Source organism: Chionomys nivalis, chromosome 2, assembly GCF_950005125.1.
Source record: "Chionomys nivalis chromosome 2, mChiNiv1.1, whole genome shotgun sequence".
Taxonomy (NCBI): Eukaryota; Metazoa; Chordata; class Mammalia; order Rodentia; family Cricetidae; genus Chionomys; species Chionomys nivalis.
This window is the reverse complement of record NC_080087.1, coordinates 36,148,050-36,171,430: the sequence shown is the minus strand read 5'-3', so window position 1 is coordinate 36,171,430 and position 23,381 is coordinate 36,148,050. Positions and strand designations below refer to the sequence as shown.

At 40.6% G+C, this 23,381-nt stretch overlaps 1 protein-coding gene across 4 annotated transcripts in view; it reads left to right on the top strand.

Moving 5' to 3' along the window:
• Akap7 (A-kinase anchoring protein 7) overlaps positions 1 to 23,381 on the top strand; it is a 129,349-nt gene that overhangs the window by 12,734 nt on the left and 93,234 nt on the right. For all 4 annotated transcript variants that reach the window (XM_057763014.1, XM_057763016.1, XM_057763017.1 and 1 more), the window contains 3 exons: positions 2,462 to 2,601; positions 13,605 to 13,741; positions 17,458 to 17,618. In XM_057763014.1, coding sequence (XP_057618997.1) covers positions 2,462 to 2,601; positions 13,605 to 13,741; positions 17,458 to 17,618 — 438 coding nt within the window. The remainder of the gene's footprint in view (positions 1 to 2,461; positions 2,602 to 13,604; positions 13,742 to 17,457; positions 17,619 to 23,381) is intronic.

Sequence of the window (23,381 nt, the reverse complement as noted above, 5' to 3'; positions counted from 1 at the left end):
AAAGAGATAAATTATGTTCTGTGTCCTTTATATAGTTAGTTGGGAAGACAAATGCTCCATACAGTAATATGTCCTGCATAATGAATGGCTATGCTCTGAGACTAGGCTATTTATTTTTTATAATGTAATTCTTTATTGATTCTATGGAGTTTCACATCATGCATCCCATTCCTGCTCACCTCCCAGTCTCTCCATACCCTCCCTTCACCCCTGCAGCATCCTCCCCAAAGAAACCCCCATTCCCAAATCAATTAAAAACAACATACATACACAACAGTACCCGACCCTCCATCTTTCCAACACCTCTTCGCTCCTCCTAGTGGCACTGGGTGCTGCGGTGTGTCACTCAGTAGACCCTTTTGTCCAGTCAGCCCCACCCACAAAATGTTCCCTGCAGTGAGTCATTGGTCTGGTTCAAGTCCTCTGGCACACCATCTTCCCTGGACCGTCGCCAAACTCCTCTCAGACATCCTGTTGTTGCCCCAGTCTTGGGCATCCCGTGGTTATTGTTCTACAGGACCAGTCCCTTCAAGCACTGTAGATGGGGTAGATGTCAGGGTGGGCCGACCCATTGGGCTGTTATTATTCTTCTGAACATGGTAGAGAACGCTGCCGACTCAGACGGTTGTGATATCACTAGGTGACTGGGTTTTTTTTTTTTTTTTTAGATAGTGACTCTATGCATGGCCCCAGTTGGCCTTGAACTCAGTAGCTTTCCCTCCTAAGCCTTCCCAAGTCCTCTACTTGCAGATGAACAGAGTCACTCCCAGCCTACTTGAAAGATTTTTATCTGCTTAAGTAACAAGAAAGGAAACATCAAAACAAACTCTAATTTATTCTCAGCATTTTAATTAAGAGCAAGTGTGGAAACAATCAACCCACAATAACAGATGGAGTACTTAATTAAATCAAATTAATTTCTCTTCTAATTCACTCCTTTGTAGTTTTTGAATGAATAAATAGAATTGAGGAGAAATTAGATAATTTACATAAGATGGCACGTGGTGCTTTGTTAAAAAAAAATCTGCGGTTGAGAAAGTAATGGCCCTTGTCACTGACATCAAGTTTATCAGTGTACAATAAAAGGCTACTAAAGTCATTATGAAAATTAACAAGTATAATAAATTAAGTTTATGAGTTTGCAAGCTGTATTTCCACGGATGACTTTTTGCTCACCAGTAAAATTACTATAAATAATCTGGTGAAAGATTCAGGGCAGACAGCCAAAGTTTTTTGCACTTTGTGACCTCAAGTCACCGATTTTATCAGTAAACTAGATGATTATATAAATATTTGCTTTTTATCTTTTCATGTGAAAGCAAGCAAATGAAATAACAGCAAATTGGGCTTCGGAACACAAACTGTGTTTCAAAGTTGGGAGGAAAATGAAGTCAGGGAGTGAGAAAGCAGAGAGATGCTGTGTTTTGGTTCTACAGATAAACTTGGTAAATACCAAGAAGATCCTATAAACAAGAGAAAACATGACAGTGACTCACAATGTCACAAGTGGATTGTGTCAAAGGGCACTGGATTAAAGGCAGAAAACCCAAAACACACTATATGGGTATAAAATTATACCATGTGCACATGAGTGATTATTTTTTAGAATAATGGTTCTCTGACTTCTCCAGAGGTAACTGAATTCTGGTTTTAATTTTTTTCTTTTTAGAATCAATATGAAATGGTGGGTTTGATCATATCTGCTAAATTCACACTACCAAATTTTTTATTCAATTTGATGCTCATATTGTCTCCTCTTTAGCCTGTGGAAAGATTTGTAAATTGGCATTAGAGCCTGTCTGACATGATCCTCTTGCTACAGTTTGGATCATGAATATCAACAGTGGCCTCAGTACTAGGTCACCAGTTTTGCTGGGAAGCGGTGGGACATTGTGCTAGGAGGAAGTGGGCTAGCAGAAGGAAGCTAGGTCACAGGGAATGGGTGAAATAAGCAAATACAAACCAACCAACCAACAATCCACTTTTTTAGTGGTAGAAAAACCATGTTGTCAGACGTAATGGCTCATGCTCATAGTCCTGAACTTGGTGGCCTAAGAAGGGGTATTGGTTTTTATAGCAAGACCCTTCCTCAAAAAACAAAACAAAAACAGTGAGGAAAAAACAAAACCAACCCTTTGGCATGTAGTAGAGAATGCTTGTTAGTGTTGCCCTACCTAAAGTATAAATCTGTCTGACCTCCTTTTGTAAATAAAGTTTTATTGGGACACAGCTATATCCTTTGATTTGTTTTGTCAGAGTTAGGTAGCTGCAAGACAGACCCTGTGGTTTGCAAAGCTCAAACCATTTACAATTTTGTTCTTTATGGAAATTCTTGCTGACTCTTGCTTTACATTCGAAAATGATTGCTGCTTATTATATACACTGCATGACTTCTTCCTTTTTCAACTAGGTTATCTTTGTTTAAATGTGTGAGACACTTTCTCACTTTGTTTTCCTCTAGTCACTGACGTACCTCAAACAAATTCAAAAAGAAGCAAGGAAAATGAAGGCATCAAGCATGAGCACAGAAAGAAGAGAAAAAAACCCTCGAAAGATTATCAACCCAACTATTTCTTGTCTGTTCCGATCATCAACAAAAAGGTGATAGTCTCTAAGAACCTTTTACTATGAAGATTTATTCTAAACTATCTTTAAAGTGTAGTAAATGTTTATCAGCCCAGTTGCTTTGAGAGTCTAACAGTCTTTGATAACATTTTAGTAATGTATAATTTAAATGTTTAAAATCTCCTAGTTCTGCCAGGCAGTGGTTGTATGCCTTTAATCCCAGTAGGGAAATTTCACATTTAAGTTATAGCAAGTTGTTTACATAATAGTTGTGATTATTTAATTTTTTTTCAAATTTAATGATAACATGGCCAGGTGGAAGTCAGACACTTGGCGACCAAATGGTAGACAGAAGACAGTGACTTCCCTGAAGACATGACTTGTGTCCAGAAGAGAAACCAGGTTTTTTTTTTTTTTTTAAATTATTATTTGTTGCTTAGAGATCATTTCATTAAAGCCTCCCAATGTGTTCAGATATTAGGGAGATATGAGGGTAATCAGGTTGTGATATCTGCAAGCCCACTGCTTGCCAGTGTTGATTTGGTTGATCTAAAAGCCATACTCACAGGTCCCTGTCAAGATCATTTCCAAAGTCTTGCTTAGTGGAGGAGGCCCTGAGAGGCAGAGAGCAGCGAGCATGCGGGAGGAGAGGACTCTGAAGCCTTTGGAAAGATAGGAAATGGGGCATCTTAATTCACGGGCCTTCATGTGATGGCTATCATTGCAGTGTTGTTTCTTTAAACATTCTTCGTTGCTGAGTAGATTGAGTGTCCCTTGCTCAAAATGCCAGAGACCAGGAATGTGACATGTTTTGGACTCGTCAGGTATTTGTATGTACATAATGAATCTTGGGGTGACATCCAAGTCTAAACAGGGAGCATCTGTTCCTCATACTTACCTTCTTCACATATCCTGAAGGTAATTTAATGCATGGTTCCCAGTGCTTCTGGGTCTTGACTACACCCAAATGATATCAGATATGAAAAATTTCCTTTGCTTTGTGTTTTGGATTTGAATCACTTTAGATTTTAAGTTTTTGGACGAGGAGTACTCAACCTATACTAACTTAAGATTGCATATCAAACTCAGTATAAATCTATTAAAATCTGAAAAATCAGTGTTGTATAAATACAATGCAACCAGTCAGTGATTTCATACTGGGATTTTGTTTTTGTTTCTTTTTTTCTGCACATGCCTTAGAACTTGCTCTGTAGATCAGGCTGACCTAGAACTCATAGAGATTCATCTACCTCTGCCTCCCAAGTGCTTGGATTAAAGGCGTGTGCCACCACCGCCCAGCGAGATAGTCTTAAGATAGAAAAAACATACTGTATCTAACTGGAACTAATGCTGTGATGTGGGAATGAAAGCACTTGGGAAGAATACTACGTCCTCCACAAGGCTGACTGCCTTTACATTTTAGCCTAAGGGCACGGCCAGATCCGAATCTCACTGTGACTCCACATACTCTTTGACTAGGCCAGCGGTTCTCAACCTGGGGGTTGCAACCTCTTTGGGTGTCGAATGGAATCACATTCCACAGGAATCACCTAAGACCATTCATAACTAGCAAAATTACAGTTATGAAGCAGCAATGAATCATTTTATGCCTAGGGGTCGCCACAATGTGAGGAACCGTAGTAAAGGGTGCAGCATTAGAAGGTCGGGGACCAGTAGACTAGGCAGTTTTTTAGTGTTGCTGAGGATTCAATCCAGGGCTGTATATTTGCTAGGTTTGTGCTCTACCACTAAGCTATAATTTGAGACCTGCGAAGAATTTTAATTCAAATAAATAAACACCAGAGAAAAACCAGCTAAGTTTTGTTGGCTCATTCTAAGAAGTACCCCATCTTTGAGATAGAGTTTAACTAGAGAGACGACACCTTAGGGAGACAAAAAATGACCTCAGGTTCATGTGATGGGTTTTCTAGCAGTAAGGTAGTCCTTGGAAGAGTTTAGGTGACACCAACTGAGAGTATGAGCTGTTGCACATCATCTTTAGCTGCTTGTCCGTTGTTTGCCTTGGTTTCCTCCTGCTTTAGGGCTGTGTACACATGGACAGTAGGCCAGAGCAGGAAGCCAAGCTCTGTTGCTTTAGTGGGCAGATGGAAGCCAGGCCGCAGGAGGAAACCTAGTGGTAGACAGCTGGAGTGACTTCCCTGAAGACACATGACTTCTGGCTGAGAAGGCAGGTTTTGTTTTGATTCGTTGCTTAGCGACCATTCCACTAAAGAGTCTCCCAGTGTGTTTAGATATGAGGGTAATCAGCTTGTGATACCTGTCAGCCCACTGATCACCAGGATTGATTTGATTGATCTAGATGGCTAGGCAGGTGCCTCTTCCTCCCTCACCACCCCGACCGCATCCCTTCCTAAGCTGTGTGGTTGGTAAAAAAGAAAGACCTTCCCTAATAGGAGAGGGCTGGTCTTTGTTAAGGGTATGTGAGTGGCTGCACCCCTGCTAGAATCTTCAAGTAAGCTCTCAACATTTGATTTGCACTTCTTCGCCTTAACTAGGTAGTTCATTTTATTGGTTGATTGTACCTGTGGTTGCACCGAGAGGGCCTCATAATGTTAGGGATATGCTGTGCCACTAAACTATATCCCCGGTGCCCTTCTTACTTTCCTGTTGAGAGAGGGCCTCACTTCATTGTCTGTGCTGGCCTTGGACCTGTGACCTTCCTGCTTCAGCCTCCTGGGGAGCTGAGATTCCATGCCTAGGCGCAGGAGGACATTGGACTTATATTTCTCCCTTCATGCTTCTCTGTTCTTTGTATCCATCCTCGGGTGTCTCCCCCCCTTGCTGTCAGTGCTTGACTCCTCTGCTTTTCCAGTGAGGGTTGGTGGGGGGATGGGTGGGATACAGTGCAGGGAGAAGGAGCCAAGCAGAATAAGACAGAGGAACTCTTCCTGTCTTCCACAGGATGTGGTCCACAGGGCAGGAGGGAGGAAGGATGATGGAGTCCTATGTGGCTTAGAGTTCACAGACCTGGTAGCCTGCCACCAGTCTTAAAAACTCTTCTGGTTCAGGTGACTAGATTGTGAGTTTCAGTTTGGTCAGTGGATAGGTCTAACCTCAAATGCTTATTTTCCAGGCCTCATGCTGCACACCCCACCTGCCTGCTTACTTCAGGCTTTCCCCATTGACACCGGGATAGAGGTGTACTCCGAACCCCCATTTAAAGACGGCTGTTCTCATCTTCTCCAATTCAGTCCCTCTTTCTCTTTGAGCCTCTCGTCTTCTTGACCAGGTTGCCTCCCCTCTTCTCATTCCATTCTTAGTTAGAGGTCGTTATAGTTTCTGATTGTCACTTGTTATTCTTGCAGTTTAATTTTTTTCCTTATAAGATGTTTTGTTGTGTTCTCAGTGCCTAGATGGGTGCTTTCCAGGAAGGAGTAGGTGCTGGCATTTACACACACAGCTTCCCTTCCTACTGCATTTCAGGGACCTAAGAACACTTTTACCATACCAAGCTAAAATCAGAAGTCTTTTTTTTTTTTTTTAAAGTGTGGTGCTAGGGTTTGAACTCAGGTCCTCACATATACTAGACAAATGTTTCAGTTCTAGCCCCCAAAGTCTTAAAAGTAATAAATACAAATGCTGATTTTGTAATGTAATATGAATAACAATTGATTTTGAGGGGGTAGAGTACCTTATAGCCACGGGCAGTGCAGCTTAATTTAATGCTGCTGTCTTGGGAGACTTACTTTCTGGAGGGATAAGTTTATCATGCTTACATGTGAATACGGGGAGAAGACGGAAGAACTGGACAAGAGGAGGACATATGTATCAATTCTTTTGCAGAGTTTTTCATTTGTCTGTTTTAAAGTATCTAATGTCCACTTTCTTTTTAAACACTTAGGAGGCTGGGTAGGAAGGCCTGGGAAAGAAGGCCTGTTTGTCACATTGTTTCAATGGGAGAATATATTCCAAGTTCCAGTTTAGTGACCTGCAAACAGGCTCTTGGGAGCCAGTACATTCACAATGAGTTGCTCTACTTTTGGCCTCAGCTTCTTGGCACCCAGTTTTAAAGAAAAAAAAAAGAGAGAGAAAGCATTCAGAATTACATGGCTCTTTGATTTCAAACATGTTTTTAGTAGTCTAGAATTCTTTGTTGTGGAAATTTTTCATTTCATGTTTTTAAGAAGTAGGATTGGTAAATACATTAGAATTGAAGCGAGGTAATATCCTAACTGGTAGTGTAGGAGTGTGTGTTTTGCGGTTAACATGTAATTACATTTTAGTTTAAGAGAAGGAAAAGATTTGATGGCTTGTAATAAAGCTTGTTCTTTAATGGCTATGGCTGTATAATTATTTATCTGGCTGCTGCCCACGTGTGGTTTTATGTGCTTTCATACGAGAGGTAATATGTTGTCTCCGTAACAAAGTAGCTGGCTGAGATTACTGATTCATACAAAGAAATGCTATTTTGGCTCCCAGCTTTGGAAGTTGCAGTCCTTGATGGATTGGAATTTCTTTGGGGCCTAAGGCAAAATAACACCACAGCTTGGAGCTTGTGGTGGAACGAAACTTCTTTCTTGGCAAAAGATAGAGGATTGAACTTGGGTACGGAAATCCCTTCAAGGACACTCCGCCAGTGACCCACTGACCTGTTTAACTAGGCTCCTAAGGGGTCACATTTCAAAAGTGCCACCCTGGGAACTAAGGCTGACACATGGGCCTTTGGGGGGCAGTCATGATCAGAACTATCTCAAACAAATCAGCATTGAAAGGCAGGCAAGAACTCATCAGGAGCTGCTGAAATCAGGAGTATACTAATTTTAGAATGATTTTTTTGTATGCTAATGGACAAATTTTGTTCAGGACTTTTAAAAGCATTTAATGTCATGTTTCTTTAATTTTGTAATGTGAAAGTTGCTAGTCTTAATGAACTATGGGAGATTAGTGAATTCAGTCCTAAAAATAGAAAAGTATTTGAAAAAGAACACTTTTCTGTTTAAGGCTGATCTTTTTACTTTTATTCGACTATTGCTATAGTATTGGTTCGTCAAATACTTTTCATGGTTGTTGACAGGCAATGAGAGTACTTAGCTCTCTCTGTGTATTTTGTTTGCATTTATGTCTGTGTATCACATGCATGTCCAGTGCCTGTCGAGGCCAGAAGAGGGCATCAGACCCCTGGGCCTGGAGTTACAGATGGCTATGAGCTGCCATGTGGGTGCTGAGAATCTGATTCAGGTCCTCTGGAAGAGCAGCCAGTGCTCTCAATCTCTGAGGCATCTCTCTAGCCCCTGAGAGTATTTAGCTATGAAGAAAAGTTGGGTGGCATGCATATCACATGCATTTTCCCTCTTGTCTCAGAAATCAAACCTAGGTCATCGTGTATGCTAGGCAATACACTACCAGTGAGTTATCCCCAACATCCTAGATAGCATCCTGACAAAATTCTAATAACTCTTAACAAGGCAACAGACTCAGCAATGATACGCTAGCAGCTTGGAAGACTTCTAAAACCAAGGTCACAAGGTGAGGTCAAAGATAGTCTTCTACGGTGTACTAGAATATAGCATGTCTCTTTTGTAGAAGCACGCTAATTATGCCATTTTTAAAACTTACATATACGTTGAGTTAATTAGAAGGTTTCAAAGATGTAAAGATGGCTTTTCTAATTGCGTCAGTGTAGGCTTTAGGACTATGATGTAGTGGTGACATTTACCAGATGAGGGTGTGCTTTTCAGTTAACTCAGTGTGTAGAATATGTAAGATTTCAGTCAAGTTTTTATATGTGGACATTTCTTTTAGTGTCACATCTAAGTTACACTGTTAGGGTTGGTTTAGAGATGTACTTTGCGCAGTTACGCCAGTGGCGGAGGATTAGGATGATGGATAAGGTTTAATGGTGTCGGAGAGTTTTAGTTTCTTTTAATAACACGCAGTTAAGATTCTGGAGTGTTTTTCTTTTCTTTTAAAGATTGTAATTAGGAATAAAAAGCATTTAAAAAGTCTTAAGATGGCCGGGCGATGGTGGCGCACGCCTTTAATCCCAGCACTCGGGAGGCAGAGGCAGGCGGATCTCTGTGAGTTCGAGACCAGCCTGGTCTACAGAGCTAGTTCCAGGACAGGCTCCAAAGCACAGAGAAACCCTGTCTCGAAAAACCAAAAAAAAAAAAAAAAAAAAAAAAAAAAAAAAAAAAGTCTTAAGATGGTATCAGTGAATCTATAAATTAATTGGAAAAATCAAAGCATGGTTAGAAATATGTGACTTGATTAGATTAACTTTTACATTTTCCTAGATTTGAGGTTAATCCTATATTACAAGTATCATGTGGCTTCATGGAAATAATAGTCTTCAAAGCATTTTACAGTTTTTGATTTTTAGTTTTACAATTATTGGACAATTCAAAGGCGCACAGGGTCTAAAACCATCTCACATGCAAGACGTTGCCCTAAAATGCTGAAGATGAGCATGAGGCCAACTTTATTTGACCTAAAACTTGTTCCTAGTTATCTTCTCATCAAGAGGGTTCTGGAAGAATTTTTATAAGTTGATATAAAGGGAAAACTATCAGGAAGAAATTTGGACCGAGACCTGGAGTACCCTCCAAGTCCACAGAAACCTCTCTGTAACCTCTAAGCTGTCAGTCAAAGGAACCCTTGGACTGTTTTTACTCTTCCATGTGAGGGGGAAATTCCTACAGTCAGACTGGGACCTAAGCAATGGACTGTTTCTTGATAGATCTGAAGTTTCTGTATGGCGGCCTTTCAATGCTAGTAGAGTACATGCTGTAGGAGAAGAACTGATTTATTTCAGATTCTGTTTTGGTAGGGAACATAGTATCAGATTCTCTGTATGTTAAGTAAGTGAATTTTCCCTTGAATTGCAGGACTGACAGTGTAATGCTTGAGACAGATAAGCTGGGCCTTTAGTGAACCCATAGGGCGTATAGTCTGTGTGTACTGCTGATCATTAAAGGCAAAAAATACTGGTTTTCATATACCGGAATACCACAGAAGGAAACGCAGAGGTCCACTGCTGTGAACTGGTTAGAACCTGCAGACACATCAAATAACAGTGTTAGGGTCCAGAACCACCAGAATCCTAGAAATATAATTTCATTTATTACAGAGAAGTAGACAGAAACCTGTTTCCTCTTAGGTTTTTACTTAGAAGGATTGGGGTACCTCAGGCATCAGTTGGTAGGAGCTATTACATGACCTTGTTTTGACACCTACCCCACCCCCCATGCAATCAGTGATAGTGTGTGGACTGTCTACAGTTTTAGGGAGTGGGGCAATTGAAGCAATGGCCAGTCTACTTAATATTTTATACCTCAACTTTTTCCTATGCTGGTTGAAGAGGAAACCCATAAGTGGCTGGGGTTTTAGAGAGGTCTGGGTTTCTATTTTATCAGCTTCTGTTTTTGAAGAACAGAGTAGCCCTCAGACTTCAGAGAGTCAGGGAATTCTAGAAAGTTTTCTTCCTCCAAAGAGAATGTTATGTGTCCCCTCAGGTTAGAAAGCTCTTTCCAACTGTCACACAGTGTACTTTACTGAGGGGGAACTGGTCACACAGAGATTCTCTGGATTTGATTTGAACCCCATCCTCTCCCACTTTTTTTATACGGAGGAGTTTGTTGATTTACTATAGCAGAGTGTAAAGCAGGGCGGGTGGCTTTGTTTTCTTCCAGTAGTGTGTGCATGATTTCTCCATTGATTTTGGTTTGCTCAGGCTTATGAAAGTGTGTGTTACTGGAGTAATGTAGTAGCCCCATCAGCATGGACCTTGTTTCTTTCAATAGTTAAGACCCCGCAGGTTCACCTGATGGAGATGTGTCCATACCAAAAGGCATAGTTTCTCTGGGAGACTGGTGGCATAATGGACAGGGTTTTTTCTTTTAGTGTGACTGTATAATGGTGACAGAAATCTATGTTCAGGATTTCTTGGTTTAAGACCTCTTGAGGTAAGACTTGAGGCAAAAACCTCTTGGTCTTTGTCCCTATAGCTTTTTTCAATCACAAGGACATGAGGCTCTGCATTCTTTTTCTTATTTATTTTTGTTATGTTTTATTTAGCTTATATGACCAGAGTAAGCTTGTAAGAGTCATTCTCTTCTTGCAGCTTGTGGATCATGGGGACTGAACTCAGATCCTCAGGACTGGTGACAGGTGCCTTCACTCATGGATGGCGCTGGTCCTCATCTTGTTCTTATTCTTTTAGACTGTTTGGCTGCGGTTCAGTCTTAGGTTTCTCTGCAGGTCACCAAGCCCTCTGACGAACATCCATAAAAGTCATTTCAGTGCCAGTAAGAAATGCTACCACTTTGAGTCTGATTAACTTTGGTGTGTGAAGTTTTTATTTATTTGTAAGATTTTCTTCTTTTGTCATAGCAAGGTTTATAGAATTAAAAAGAGAAACACTCAAGCTGTGTTTTTAATGAAAATGCTTAACGAGCAAGAGTTGTAATCTAGCACTGCGATCTGAGTGAGTCATTTATTTGTTTTCATGCTTACATGATTGAATAATAGACCATGCAGTCTCCTGCGGGACGACAATGGGAACAGCCCACATATAATAGACCATTCAGTCTTCTGCGGGACGACGATGGGAACAGCCCACATATAATAGACCATGCAGTCTTCTGCGGGACGACGATGGGAACAGCCCACATATAATAGACCATGCAGTCTCCTGCGGGACGACAATGGGAACAGCCCACATATAATAGACCATGCAGTCTCCTGCGGGACGACGATGGGAACAGCCCACATATAATAGACCATGCAGTCTCCTGCGGGACGACGATGGGAACAGCCCACATATAATAGACCATGCAGTCTCCTGCGGGACGACGATGGGAACAGCCCACATATAATAGACCATTCAGTCTTCTGCGGGACGACGATGGGAACAGCCCACATATAATAGACCATTCAGTCTTCTGCGGGACGACAATGGGAACAGCCCACGTATAATAGACCATGCAGTCTTCTGCGGGACGACGATGGGAACAGCCCACATAGGCCTTTCGGCTGTTTGTCAGGCCTAGAAGCACCTTTGGAAGAGCAGTCAGTATTTTACTCAGGCATATTCTACCTGCTGGAGCTATAATGGGCCTGGTGCCTTCCTTAATTTGCTGCCTCAATGTCCCTCGAGGTCCCTGGGGTCCTCCTTTGAGGTCTGCTTCTGGCACTAAATTCTTAGAGGAAAATCTTGGGCCCAATATCATTTTTTAAAAGTTTGAGTAAGTAACAATTTGTGAATCGGGGACACCAGACTTAAAAGAGGTTTAGTCAGAGGCAGGTATTTATAGGAAAAACGTGGGGGTAAAATAAAGAAGTTGATTGCGCGTACAGAGTTGCCTTTTATGGGTCACCTTGTCAGAACACCCCTAGTCACATCATCGTCGTATGTTCGTTGGGCGCTTATGATTGGCTGAGCTTAATTTGTATTTCTAACAAAACCAGAAATGACTAGAAATGAGTCAATTTTTGCTGATTTTTTTCTTTTTCAGTTTAAGCAGAGTTGAGGCTATTTTTAAACTCCTTGGACAATTTTCAAGTCTCAGTTTACCATGGTCTATGGAAATGGGTATAGGAGCTAGGAGTTAGGAAATGGCCTCATGGAGAGAGATGGACGTTGTTGTGACCACAGAAAGTACAGTGGGAATTTGTAACACGGAACAGGGATAAAGTCAGTGGATAGAACATTGCTAAGAAGAAACATGGCTTGACAGAATCACTGTCAAAGGCAGGCCACAGGGAAGGTGGTCAGGATACCAAGGATGGGAGATTTTCTCCCAAAGTGACTTCACAAGATTCTCACTCAGAATGGGTTCTACAAGAACAAAGGAAAACCAGTGGGGCCCAATTAAGCAGTGGACTTGGAGCCTGGTTCAAGGGGAAAGTCTAGGTCCCAGCACAGTGTTATGATTTGCTCAGTACATTCCACAAATAATGGGGCCATTGTTGAGGATAACACAGCGGCTCCAGAATCAGAGCAGCCTGCTATGCTCGGGCCCGAGCTCTCCTCTCCCCTCCCTTTTCTGTTTTCTTTTACTGGATGCTGTCTCTGTTGCCTGCCCAGCGTTTCCTTTTCTCTTAATAATTCTGCTGTCCCAAGGCTTTTACGATTTCTCTCAGGCCTCTCTCTGGGCTTGCTGTTATACTTTAGATTGCTCTCCAGTGCACTGACATTTACAGCTGGGCTAGCATCTGTGGCTCTAACAGGAAATGGAGGAGGGAGATACATCCTGCCTCTTCCTGTTCCAGAGGAATCGGTACTGAGAGCAGCCCAGCCTGCAGACTTTCTCCTGGATGCATACTGTTATAGTTTGGGTTTCCTTCAGTTTTGTCTCCATGGTTATGCCCCACCCCTCACAAGTCAGGAAAAAAATGCCTGCAGTCATTCTTACTGGAATTCCTCCTATCCTAGAGAATCTTAAAAGCAGTGAGGAATAGGTCCAGCAATTCACTGTGGGACAAATAAATATTACTTCTAACAGAAATGGAATGTTGTCTGCTGATTTGGCCTTTCTCTGGAAGAATAAAGCTTTTTTTCTTAGGAATGGTCATGATTAGTGAGTCAGACGCTTAGTACAAGGACACATTTCTAAAAGGATGTGCTGCCATGGGGATTTTTCCCACTCAGTCTGCAAAATAAGACTGTTGCGCTCAGGGCCCGTCAGATGGACACACATCTCGTGATTGTCTAAATGTATATAGTGTTTCAGGCCAGCCCGGTCAACTCTCTAGCAAGTGTGAGAACAAGCAGTGGTTATGTGTTTGGTTGCGGAATTTTGATGTCATTTTAATTTTGTTAGTTGTTTGCTTATGTTTTGTTCTTTTTGTTTGTTTTTGATTTTAAAGACATGGTTTCTCTGTGTAACAGCCCTAGTTGTCCTGGAACTCGCTCTGTAGACCAGGCTGGCCTCGAACTCACAAAGATCTGCCTGCCTCTGCCTCCCTAATGCTGGGATTAAAGGCGTGTGCCACCACCGTCCAACTATTTTCTTATTAATTTAAAATTTGCCTTATAAAAATTTTGCTTACTTATATCTTTTTTTTTTTTTTGTAATTAGATTACAGCAGGAATTAAGGTCTTGCAAAATACAATACTACAACAGGATAAACGACTGGCCAAAGCCATGGTTGGTGATGGTTCCTTTCATATCACCTTGCTGGTGATGCAGTTATTAAATGAAGATGAAGTAAACACGTGAGTAGTGTGTCTTTCTTGAATATAGTTGAACCCAAGGAGGCTTTGAGATTCTAAAGAAATATTCTTTATCCTGATTGATAGTCATTGTACAGGGGTGGTTTTTTTTTTTAACTTTTTATTTTATGTAACATAGGCTAGCCTCAAACTTGATGTGTTAAGTGTGGTCTTGGACTTGTGATTCTCTGGCCTAAGCTGTCTCAGTGCTGAGGTTTCAGACACATTCCACTATAGTCTGTTTACATTTTTATTTTTTCGAGACAAATGTAGCCTTGACTGCCCTGGAGCTTACCCTATAGACCAGGCTGGCCTCAAACTCTTAAGAGATCTACCTGCTTCTGGTCCCTGCCCCAGTGCTAGGGCTAAGGTATGCACTACACTGCCCTGCTTGTATAAATATTCTTTCTTTCTTTAATTTTTAATTTATTTTTTTATTGTTTTTGTATAAATATTCTTAATTCAGATTTTTTCACTTCATTGTTATCAGTGGTATTCCTTGGTTGCACAGATGTGTTGCCTATGTGAATTATGCAAACTCCTCTGGAGTCTGATTCTAGAGTCTAGATTGAGACTCTAGGTGACGATTCTGGAACTATGACATAACCACCTTTTATTAGCAGTCTGACTTAAACTTGCTGTCCCAGTAAATAGTGCTTACACCAAGCAAGAGCCCTTAGCATGTTGCCCAGCATGTAGTAGGCACTTACTCTTGGCTGTCTGTCATCAGAGCTTCATTTTCCTGGGACAAGGTGGACAATTTCCACTTCAGCTTGCCTTGGTCATTCCTAGTGCCATGGTATTCCATTCCACACCTCCCATCCCCAACTTTCCCCACTCCCTAAAGGTTGACTAGAAGTTACTGATTACAAGAGTACAGAATTCCTTGCTGTCTCCTATGGAGTTTGGGGTCCTTAAATTCAAGCTTGGGCTCTTTGTAAACAAAAGCAGGGAGGAACTGCAGATTATTTGTGTTTCTGCTTTGGCCCAGATGGCTCCTGGGGGAATGAAAAGCAAGGCTTGTGTTGGGAAGAGAGTGAGAAAAAGATAGACCAAGAGAGGAAAAACAAACATAGCAGCCATTCGCAACTGGCCACAGACGATGACTCTTGACCCTCCCACGGAAAGCCAGCAGGCTTCAAGGACAGAGGGAAAGAGTGATTTTATTTGTTTTATTTCAGTTTACCACTCTAAAACATATAAAACAAATGCTTTCATGGTTTTCAGAGAAGACAAACCAAGGGATGGGGGATAGGTGAGTGATGGAGGAAGATCATTGGTTAATTAATAAAAAACCTGCTTGGCCCTCATAGGTTAGAACATAGGTGGGTGGAGTAAACAGAACAGAATGCTGGGAGGAAGAGGAAGTGAGCTCAGACTCGATAGCTCTCCTCTCTGGGGCAGATGCGATGAAGCTCCGACCCAGGATGGACGTAGGCTAGAATCTTCCTGGTCAGCGCACCTTGGGGTGCTACACACATTATTAGAAATGGGCTAGCTCCTACTACAGGTGAGGAAGAGGAGTCTCAGCTTGTGTGATGAATCAGGGTCCTCTAAAAGCACAACAGGTGGGGTGTGTCTTCTCTGTCCATGTAGTTGTATCTTTATATGTAGAGGTTTATTTGCAGAATTGGCTATGGCCCTGAATACAGTTAGGGACATTGGACTTGGGATGTGGGTGCGGAGGTTCAGGGAGAAACGCTGGCATCTACAGAGTGCTTCTGCAGTTCTGTGTTGTCGTCAGAACGTGACCGTGAAATACGTGCATGGAATCGGCTCAGAGCCGTGTGGAGATTAACTTAGAAATATGAAAGTGCTACAAAAATCTATTTTTTCACCTATTTGATGGGGGAACAGGATAATTCAATGATAGTTTTGTTAGAAGGAAGTTTGAAAATCCTCTCCTTACTGCCCATGCTCATTTCTTTCTTAAGTAACTGCTGCCCTCTAGTGAATTTAAGTTTTTTTCATAATAAGGTATATCCACCAAAATGCTTTTCAAGATGTAATTGATCATAAATTTAAAACCAGGCAAAACTTGATAATATCTAACTCATAAAGAGAAATAAAGATTTGAAACACAAAGTGGTCATAAGTGAACGTAGGCTAAACAGCTATAACAAGCATTTAGTTTTAGTTGGGAAGTACAGTTAAACTTATACTTTATTTGAGTCCAAGTACAATAAATCATTTTAATAAAGACATTGTATTTTAAGAGATAATGCCTGATTAAGTTTTTGTAGAATCTGTTGGAAACAGTAAGTTCTATTTAAGTAAGAATTCGTACTTTTAGCCGGGCGGTGGTGGCACCGGGAGGCAGAGGCAGGCGGATCTCTGGGAGTTCGAGGCCAGCCTGGTCTACAAGAGCTAGTTCCAGGACAGGCACCAAAGCTACAAAAAAAAAAAAAAAAAATTCGTACTTTTATTTTTAAAAATCCGAGACTTGGTCTGGGGACATGGTTTAGCTGGTAGAATGCTTACCTACTCCGTCATCCTAACACCTGGGAGGTGGTGGCAGGGTGACCAGAAGTCCAGAGTCATCCTTCTCCACATAAGAGCCTGCCTCAAAATGCTACCCCCAGAAACAAACCAAACAAACACAGTTTTGAACACTCCACACAACCTAACAAAGCTCTTGTGTGTGGTAAATTGTTCTGGAATGTATCATTATTTTAAAAAAAAATTAGTAAAAATTGGAGTTTTTTTGAGTTGTAGCCCTCTTTTTTCCTGGGGTCCTGGAGGTTGAATCTAGGACCTCATACATAGCAGGCAAGTGAGTAGCCCCAGCACTTTGAGTTACACAGGTAATTTTTTTTTCGGTCAGCAATATTTTGTTTGTTTGTTTGTTTTAATTTTTATTTTTTGAGGCAAGGTCTTACAGTACTCTAGGTCTTATGTAGTCCAGGTTGGCTTCAAATTTGCCGTCCTCCAGTGGGTCTCCAGAGTGAGTTGTTTACAGAAGTTTCTTGATGATTAATGATCATGACCACAGCAACACTTTTTTTTTTTTTTTTTTCCGAGATAGGATTTTTCTGTAGCTTTGGAGCCCGTCCTGGAACTAGCTCTTGAAGACCAGGCTGGCCTTGAACTCACAGAGATCTGCTTGCCTCTGCCTCCAGAGTGCTGGGATTAAAAGGCATGGCCTCACAGTAACATTTATAAAGGAAAATATTTAATTGGGACTGGCTTACACTTTTAGAGGTTTAGTCCATTATCATCATGGCAGGAAACATGTGGCATACAGGCAGACATGGTGCTGGAAAAGGAGCTGAGAGTTACATCTTGATCAGCAGGAAACAGGAAGTGGTCTGAGACACTAGGCATGGCTTAGGCATGTGAGACCTTAAAGCCCGCTTTCACAGAGACACACTTACTCCAACAAAACCATACTTACTCCAACAAGGCCACACTTCCTAATAGTGCCACTCCCTGTGGACCAAGCATTCACACGTATGAGTCTGTGGGGGCCATTCCTATTCAAACCACCACAAGTATCTGCTTTACTAGTAATTATAATTAGAAAAAAAGACTTAATTCACCTCCTCTATAGTTATTTAAAAATTAATATTGGTTTTAACCACAGGTTAAATCTGAAAGATATTTTGAACTTTGAAATAATTAGTATAAATATATAAAATTTCTTTTAAAAACTGGATTTGTTTCTTATTTGGCTTTGTCTATTACTTACCATGTTGTTGAAAAATATTGTCTCTCACCAGTGGTACTGATGCACTTTTGGAACTGAAGCCATTCATCGAGGAAATCCTTCAAGGGCGGCACCTGACTTTGCCCTTCCAGGGCGTTGACACTTTCCGAAGTCAGGTTGGCTTTGTGAAGTTAGCAGATGGAGATCATGTTAATACCCTTACGGAGATAGCAGGTAAGACAGACAGCGCTGTACTCAGGAAATCTCCTGTGTGTTTTTCTAGTGGTTGTCATAGAGATTTGGTGTCCTTGAATTTGGGGAACCAGCATAACCTCACTTTGCACACAAACTGCTTTGGTGTTGGTTATTTAAGTAGCAGCTAAAAGTGGGGTAAGTTCTCTTGAGGACACTGTTAATTCTGGAGCTTTCTAGAGAAGACACTAGACTGGTGTCAAGAATGAACTGTAAGTCCAAAGGGTCCCTTTGCTTTTCATGAGATTTGAGATATAATTGATAAGTATTGAAACAGATAAATATTGAACAAATGAGTGACCATCACTGTGGGAATTATTATCTCTGTTACAGAGAGCCAATCAATGGATCGATCAGCCACGTTTTCATTTTGTAGCTCCCTCCTCCACTCTGGCTATTATTTGCTGAGGAGGTTATTATTTGACCCTCCTGAGTGTTGAAGGCCTCACATTTATTGGGGGTGGGTGGGTGAATTTTGAGTTTGATTCATAGATAATAGGTTGGTGTTAGCCTACAAACTACAAACAGTGCCTGTGGTGTGACCTTGTGCCATCGTATCTAGGGCCTCTCATCCTTGGTCCAAACACACTTTCAGTGTTTGGTCTGTGCTTGGTTTACTTTTATGTTTGATTTTTTTTAAATATCCTTATGCTTTTCCTCTCCCCTCTTTTCTTTCCTCTCCCTCTTAACTGCACTCCCTACTTTGTTCCCTCTCCTTTTAACTATCTATTTAAGAAATAATTTAGTAACTGAACATCTGGTGCCAAAATGAAAGCCCAGGTGTCAATGAACTGTTGTTGTCTTTACAGTCTCGCCCTTGCTCTGCCTCCGTTTAATTTGGCCATCATCCTGAAGTTGTGTCTATTATTTCCCTGTATTCTCTCTCTATATATGCATATTTATTTAGGTTGATTTTCGCATAGTAAAAAGAATACCAAGTTGTCTGTGACCTTTTAAGGATATTCTTTCATTCTTCATGTTATATGACCTCTGTGTCTTAATAGTTGCATGCTCAAAAGCGCACTGTTAGTGGAAGGATGGGTGGAGTGGGAACCAGTTCTCACTGTTGGTTTTCCTTTTGTGTTTTACAGTATTTAAGATTAGTGTTCTGTGACGGCCGTGTTTTCAGAGGATTTCTCACCATTCAGTTATCTGTTAAAGGAGAGAGGCATTAGCCATGCTGCCATTAGTATGTCTAGTGTAGCCTAAGTTTGTTTAGTGCTATCCGTTCAGGTGTCTTAAGCAAAAGGCTGTTTATTTTTCAGTAAATGATTTCTATTATTTAGTTGGAAAATATCTTACATAAGACAATTTTATCAGAGTTAAGAATATAAAATTTACTATTGATGTTACTGGTCAAAGAGCCACATTCATCTTAACTAAGGTTTTGATAAATTTATATCCTCTAAATTTATTTCTTTTGCATAATGTCAGGCTCAAGGAATTGTACTTTAGTGGGAACTTCAAGCACCAAGTAGGTGCCTGGGATAGTCAACGGAAATGAAATTATTGCTCTTCTGAGAAGCGGTCTTATACAGGAACAAATGGATGAGCACGTGCGGTGGGACATAGTGATGTCTGTACCGAGGGGTGGGTGCAGTGTGCTGAGGGCACATAGGAGCAGCTTACGGACTGAGGATGTTTTCACAGGAGCCGTATAGCACTGAGCTCAGGTTTGAAGGTACTCAAAAGGCATTCTGGTTAAGCAAAATGGAGGAGGGCATTCCAGGCAGAGGAAGAATATATGCAAAGAAATCAAGACATGTTTAGGGGCTCTCAAGTAGTTCAGTTTTTATCTTTAAGTTTATTTATTGTTATTTCTGTATGTGGGACATGTGTGTGTCTATCTCTATCAGGGTGTGGAGGTCAAAGGACAGCTTTGTGGAGTGCTTTTCTCCCACTTTTACATGGGCTCTTGGAATTGAATCAGGCCACCAGCAAGGACCTTCCTGCTAAGCCATTCCCCCAGCCTGAAGTTCAGTTTTGTCTGAGTTTAAATTGCAAGCCTAGGACTATCGGTAGAAGGAGATTCATATAATAAGGGAACAAAGAAAGCGAAACAATAATTGTAGGATGATGGTGCAAGTTTTAAATAGTGGTTAAGGGAAGGAGAGGGGACTTTATGAAGCAGCGTGTGACGAGGTGGCAGATCAGTGCTGGCGTGGTTAGGATGGATTCCAGGGGCTCATAGGTTTTTATCTTGGGTACTATTTTGAGCATGGAATGTAGCAAGGAAGCTGAATTAATGTGTTTTTGACCCTTACACTCAGATGTATTGAAGGACCAAGAAAGCACGGACACTGGCGAGAGAGAGCTGGACAGTGTGATGGTGTGTTTTATAATTTCTGTTAGAGTAAAATAAAGTGGGATGGGATTGGTGTGCGTGCTGAGCAGTGTCTGATGCTGCGCGATCCATTAGTGGAAGAACAGGGCAAGGGGGCTGAAGATTAGTGTTAAGCCTACTGGTGAGTGGATCTCTGTGAGTTCAAGGCCAGCCTGGTCTACAAGAGCTAGTTCCCGGACAGGCTCCAAAGCTACGGAGAAACCCTGTCTCTAAAAAACAAAACAAAAATGAAAATGAAAACAAAAACCAACCAACCAAACAAAAAAGAAGCCTATAAATGAGAAAACTGTAAGGGTTAGTGATGTCCAGATAACACAATATTGAATTTTGAGAATTCAGGGGAGTTGTTCTTAACTGAGGCTAAAGGAATATTCTTTCTTTTCTTTAACAAAGAGGAGCAAGTGATATATAGAAATTCAAAGACAAAAAATGTTTAAAGTTCACTGTAGAGTTCAGTAAGGTTACTAGATAAAGTATCAGTATGAAAATATGGTAGATAATTGAGGTCAGTAAGATGGCCCTGTAGGTAAAGGCACTTGCCACCAAGCCTGAATTGGAGCCACTTAGCTCACATAGTGGGAGAGAACTGATTCCTGCAAGTTGTCCTGTGACCACCATAATCACTACGCATGTGGTTACATTTAATTACCTAATTTTCTAATGGGCCATCATTTATAAGCAACAAGATTGTAAGAATGCGAACAGCCTACCCAAGGATGTGCTAGTCTTTTGTGGAGAAAATATTTTAACTATATCTTTGCTAGGTGCATTTATCAAATGCTTTTCTCATTTTCTTTTCTTTTCCTTTTCATTTCTTATGAGAAAAATCTCTTCCACTCTGTGAGAAATACATTCTAGACTAAGTCAGACCATCAGCAAATTGCCTGCTTGCGTACGTTAAACCATGTTTCTGTGGAAATGATGTGGCAAAGTTGCTTTAAAATGTTTTGCCTTCTTTTTAAGACTTTGTAAGTTCATGATTTATAGAAAGTTTATTTATGTATTTAAAAGTAAATCTTAAATAACCTAAAAAACAGACTGTAAAGGGTTTTTTATTTTTTTTTCTATGTTCTTGTTTTAAGACAAAGTCTCACGTAATCCAAACTGGCTTTGTACTTACTAAGTAGTTGAGAATGACCTTGAACTTATTATCCTGACTTTATGTGCACCATTGTGCCTGGGGTATGTAGATTGAATCTAGGGCTTTCTGTGTGCTAGTCAAATTCTCTACTAACAGAGCTATAACCCTGTTCCAATGATTTTTTTTTTTAATTTCAGTATCATAGCTGTTTTAACATTTTTTTTTTATTTTTAAAGAACAGGCTTTTTGATTTTTGCTTTTTGTATCTTTTTTTAATTCTTACTCCATATGCATTGGTGTTTTGCTTGCATGTATGTCTATGTGAGGATGTTGGATCCCCTGGAACCTGAAATATAAACCATTGTGAGCTGCCATGTATGTGCTGAGAATTGAACCCTGGTCCTCCAGAAGAATAGTCAGTGCTCTTAACTGCTGAGTCACTTCTCTGACCCCAACAGATGGTTTTGACATGATGGTATTGGACGGTTAACTTGTGCTTCCCGAGATAGAAAGGCTTTGCTGGCAGAAGGCTGAAGTGTTAATTTTATTCAGACTAGAGGACACTTCATTGTCTGTCTTGTTTTAGTCTTCCTTTGTCTCATTTTCCTTATTATCATTTACCATGCTATACAGTTCTTTGGCGTCATCTTAAGTCCTGTTCTGGGGTGAGGTAAATTGAAGTACATATAAGCAGCCATTCAGACAGTAACATTTAGAAGCCAAGTAGGATGGAAAAAGCATGAGCTGACCAAAGGGGAGGCAGCTCTCAGAGCTTGGAAGGCAGATCGTTCCAGAATCGATGCCCACGGTTAACAAACCTAATCTATTTTTTTCTGACTACTCAAGAGAAAATGCTAGACTTAAATCTTTTCTTTTGTAATATAAATATCACTGAAACATTTCTAATTAGTCATTCAGTCATTGTCCTTTTAAATAATTCAATGGGCGCTTGCAACATTAAGAATTCCATTCATTCTCTGCAAATCTTCTCACAAAAATATTTTCCAGCATTGGTGAAAGCTCCATTGTGTGGTGAAGAATGTGGACTCTCACCAGCTTTAATGGGAACAGGAACCAATGGATAGTCTTTTGTCATTTTAGCAAAGGCCACTGCCCTGGTGTTTTATTTCTTTCTTCCAGATGCATTAGAGACTCCTGCTTAGAAACATTTATATTCTGAAAATTTTAGTGAAACATTGCAAAAAATGAAAGATGTAGGGAAAATATCAGTGCATGGTAAACTTACTTTTAACTTGTTGTGTGAGTATTGTATTGTTGCTTTTGTTTATAGTTTTCACATATACTTATAAGAAATCTAGATTTTTTTAATAGTCATGGGAAATTTTCATTTATCTATACATTGAAGCACAGATTTTTGATAATTTATTTATTTATTTATTGGAAAAGAATTTGGTCTGTATCCCCTACTGGCTTGATACTATGTCACCCAGGCTGACCTTGAACTCAAAGCAATCCTAGTGTCTTAGCTTCCCAACTGCTAACATTATATATGTATGCCACTGTGCCAGTTGTTAAAGATTAAGCAGTGCACTGAGAACCCCAGGCGCTGGAATTTAGTTGGCTCCTCCATTAATGGTAGTGTTCGTATAGTTTAGACATTTTTTTCAGTATTTTATTTCATTATATTCATTGGATTATTTTTTTGATACTGAGAATTGAATGCAAGGCCTTGGTATTTCCTTTTTTTTTCAGCCTTGGGAATTCTTAGTATATATTCTATTATCGAGTTCCATTCCTAGTCTCTAGATTTAGTTTTAAAGGGATTCTTCAGGATCAGATTATGTAGGTCCAACAGTATCACTACCAGGATCTCTCTCTGGTCTCCCCTCAGTTCCTTGATCTTTGAAAGGAGCCAAGGAAGGCACACATGTAGGTAAGACTTCTCACAGAGTAATGTGAGGCCCTCTGGAGATGAGAGTGGGCTGTGGCCAAAGGGACTTCTGTCCTGTCTGCACATTCAGTGGTTTCTAAGGTCTGTGCACCAGCCAGCTTCCCAGCTGATTTTTCTGTCTAGGTGATTGACCCTTTTAGGTAGAGTCAATGGTACATCCTTTTTTTTTTTTTTTTTTTTTTTTTTTTATCAGATAAAAAGTGCCAGATAGTACCCTTATAAGGGTTAGGGCTCATGATACCATCTCTAGAGATAGTTATCCATGACCTTCAGGACAGTTCAGGATATCATATTTCCTCCCAGGGCCAGAGTTATGACTCAGGTCTCATTCTTCTATCAGTAATGGAGTCCTACAGTTCTGGTCTTTGTTTATACAGGCTGTTGATTATGAGACAAGGATCTGCCCCC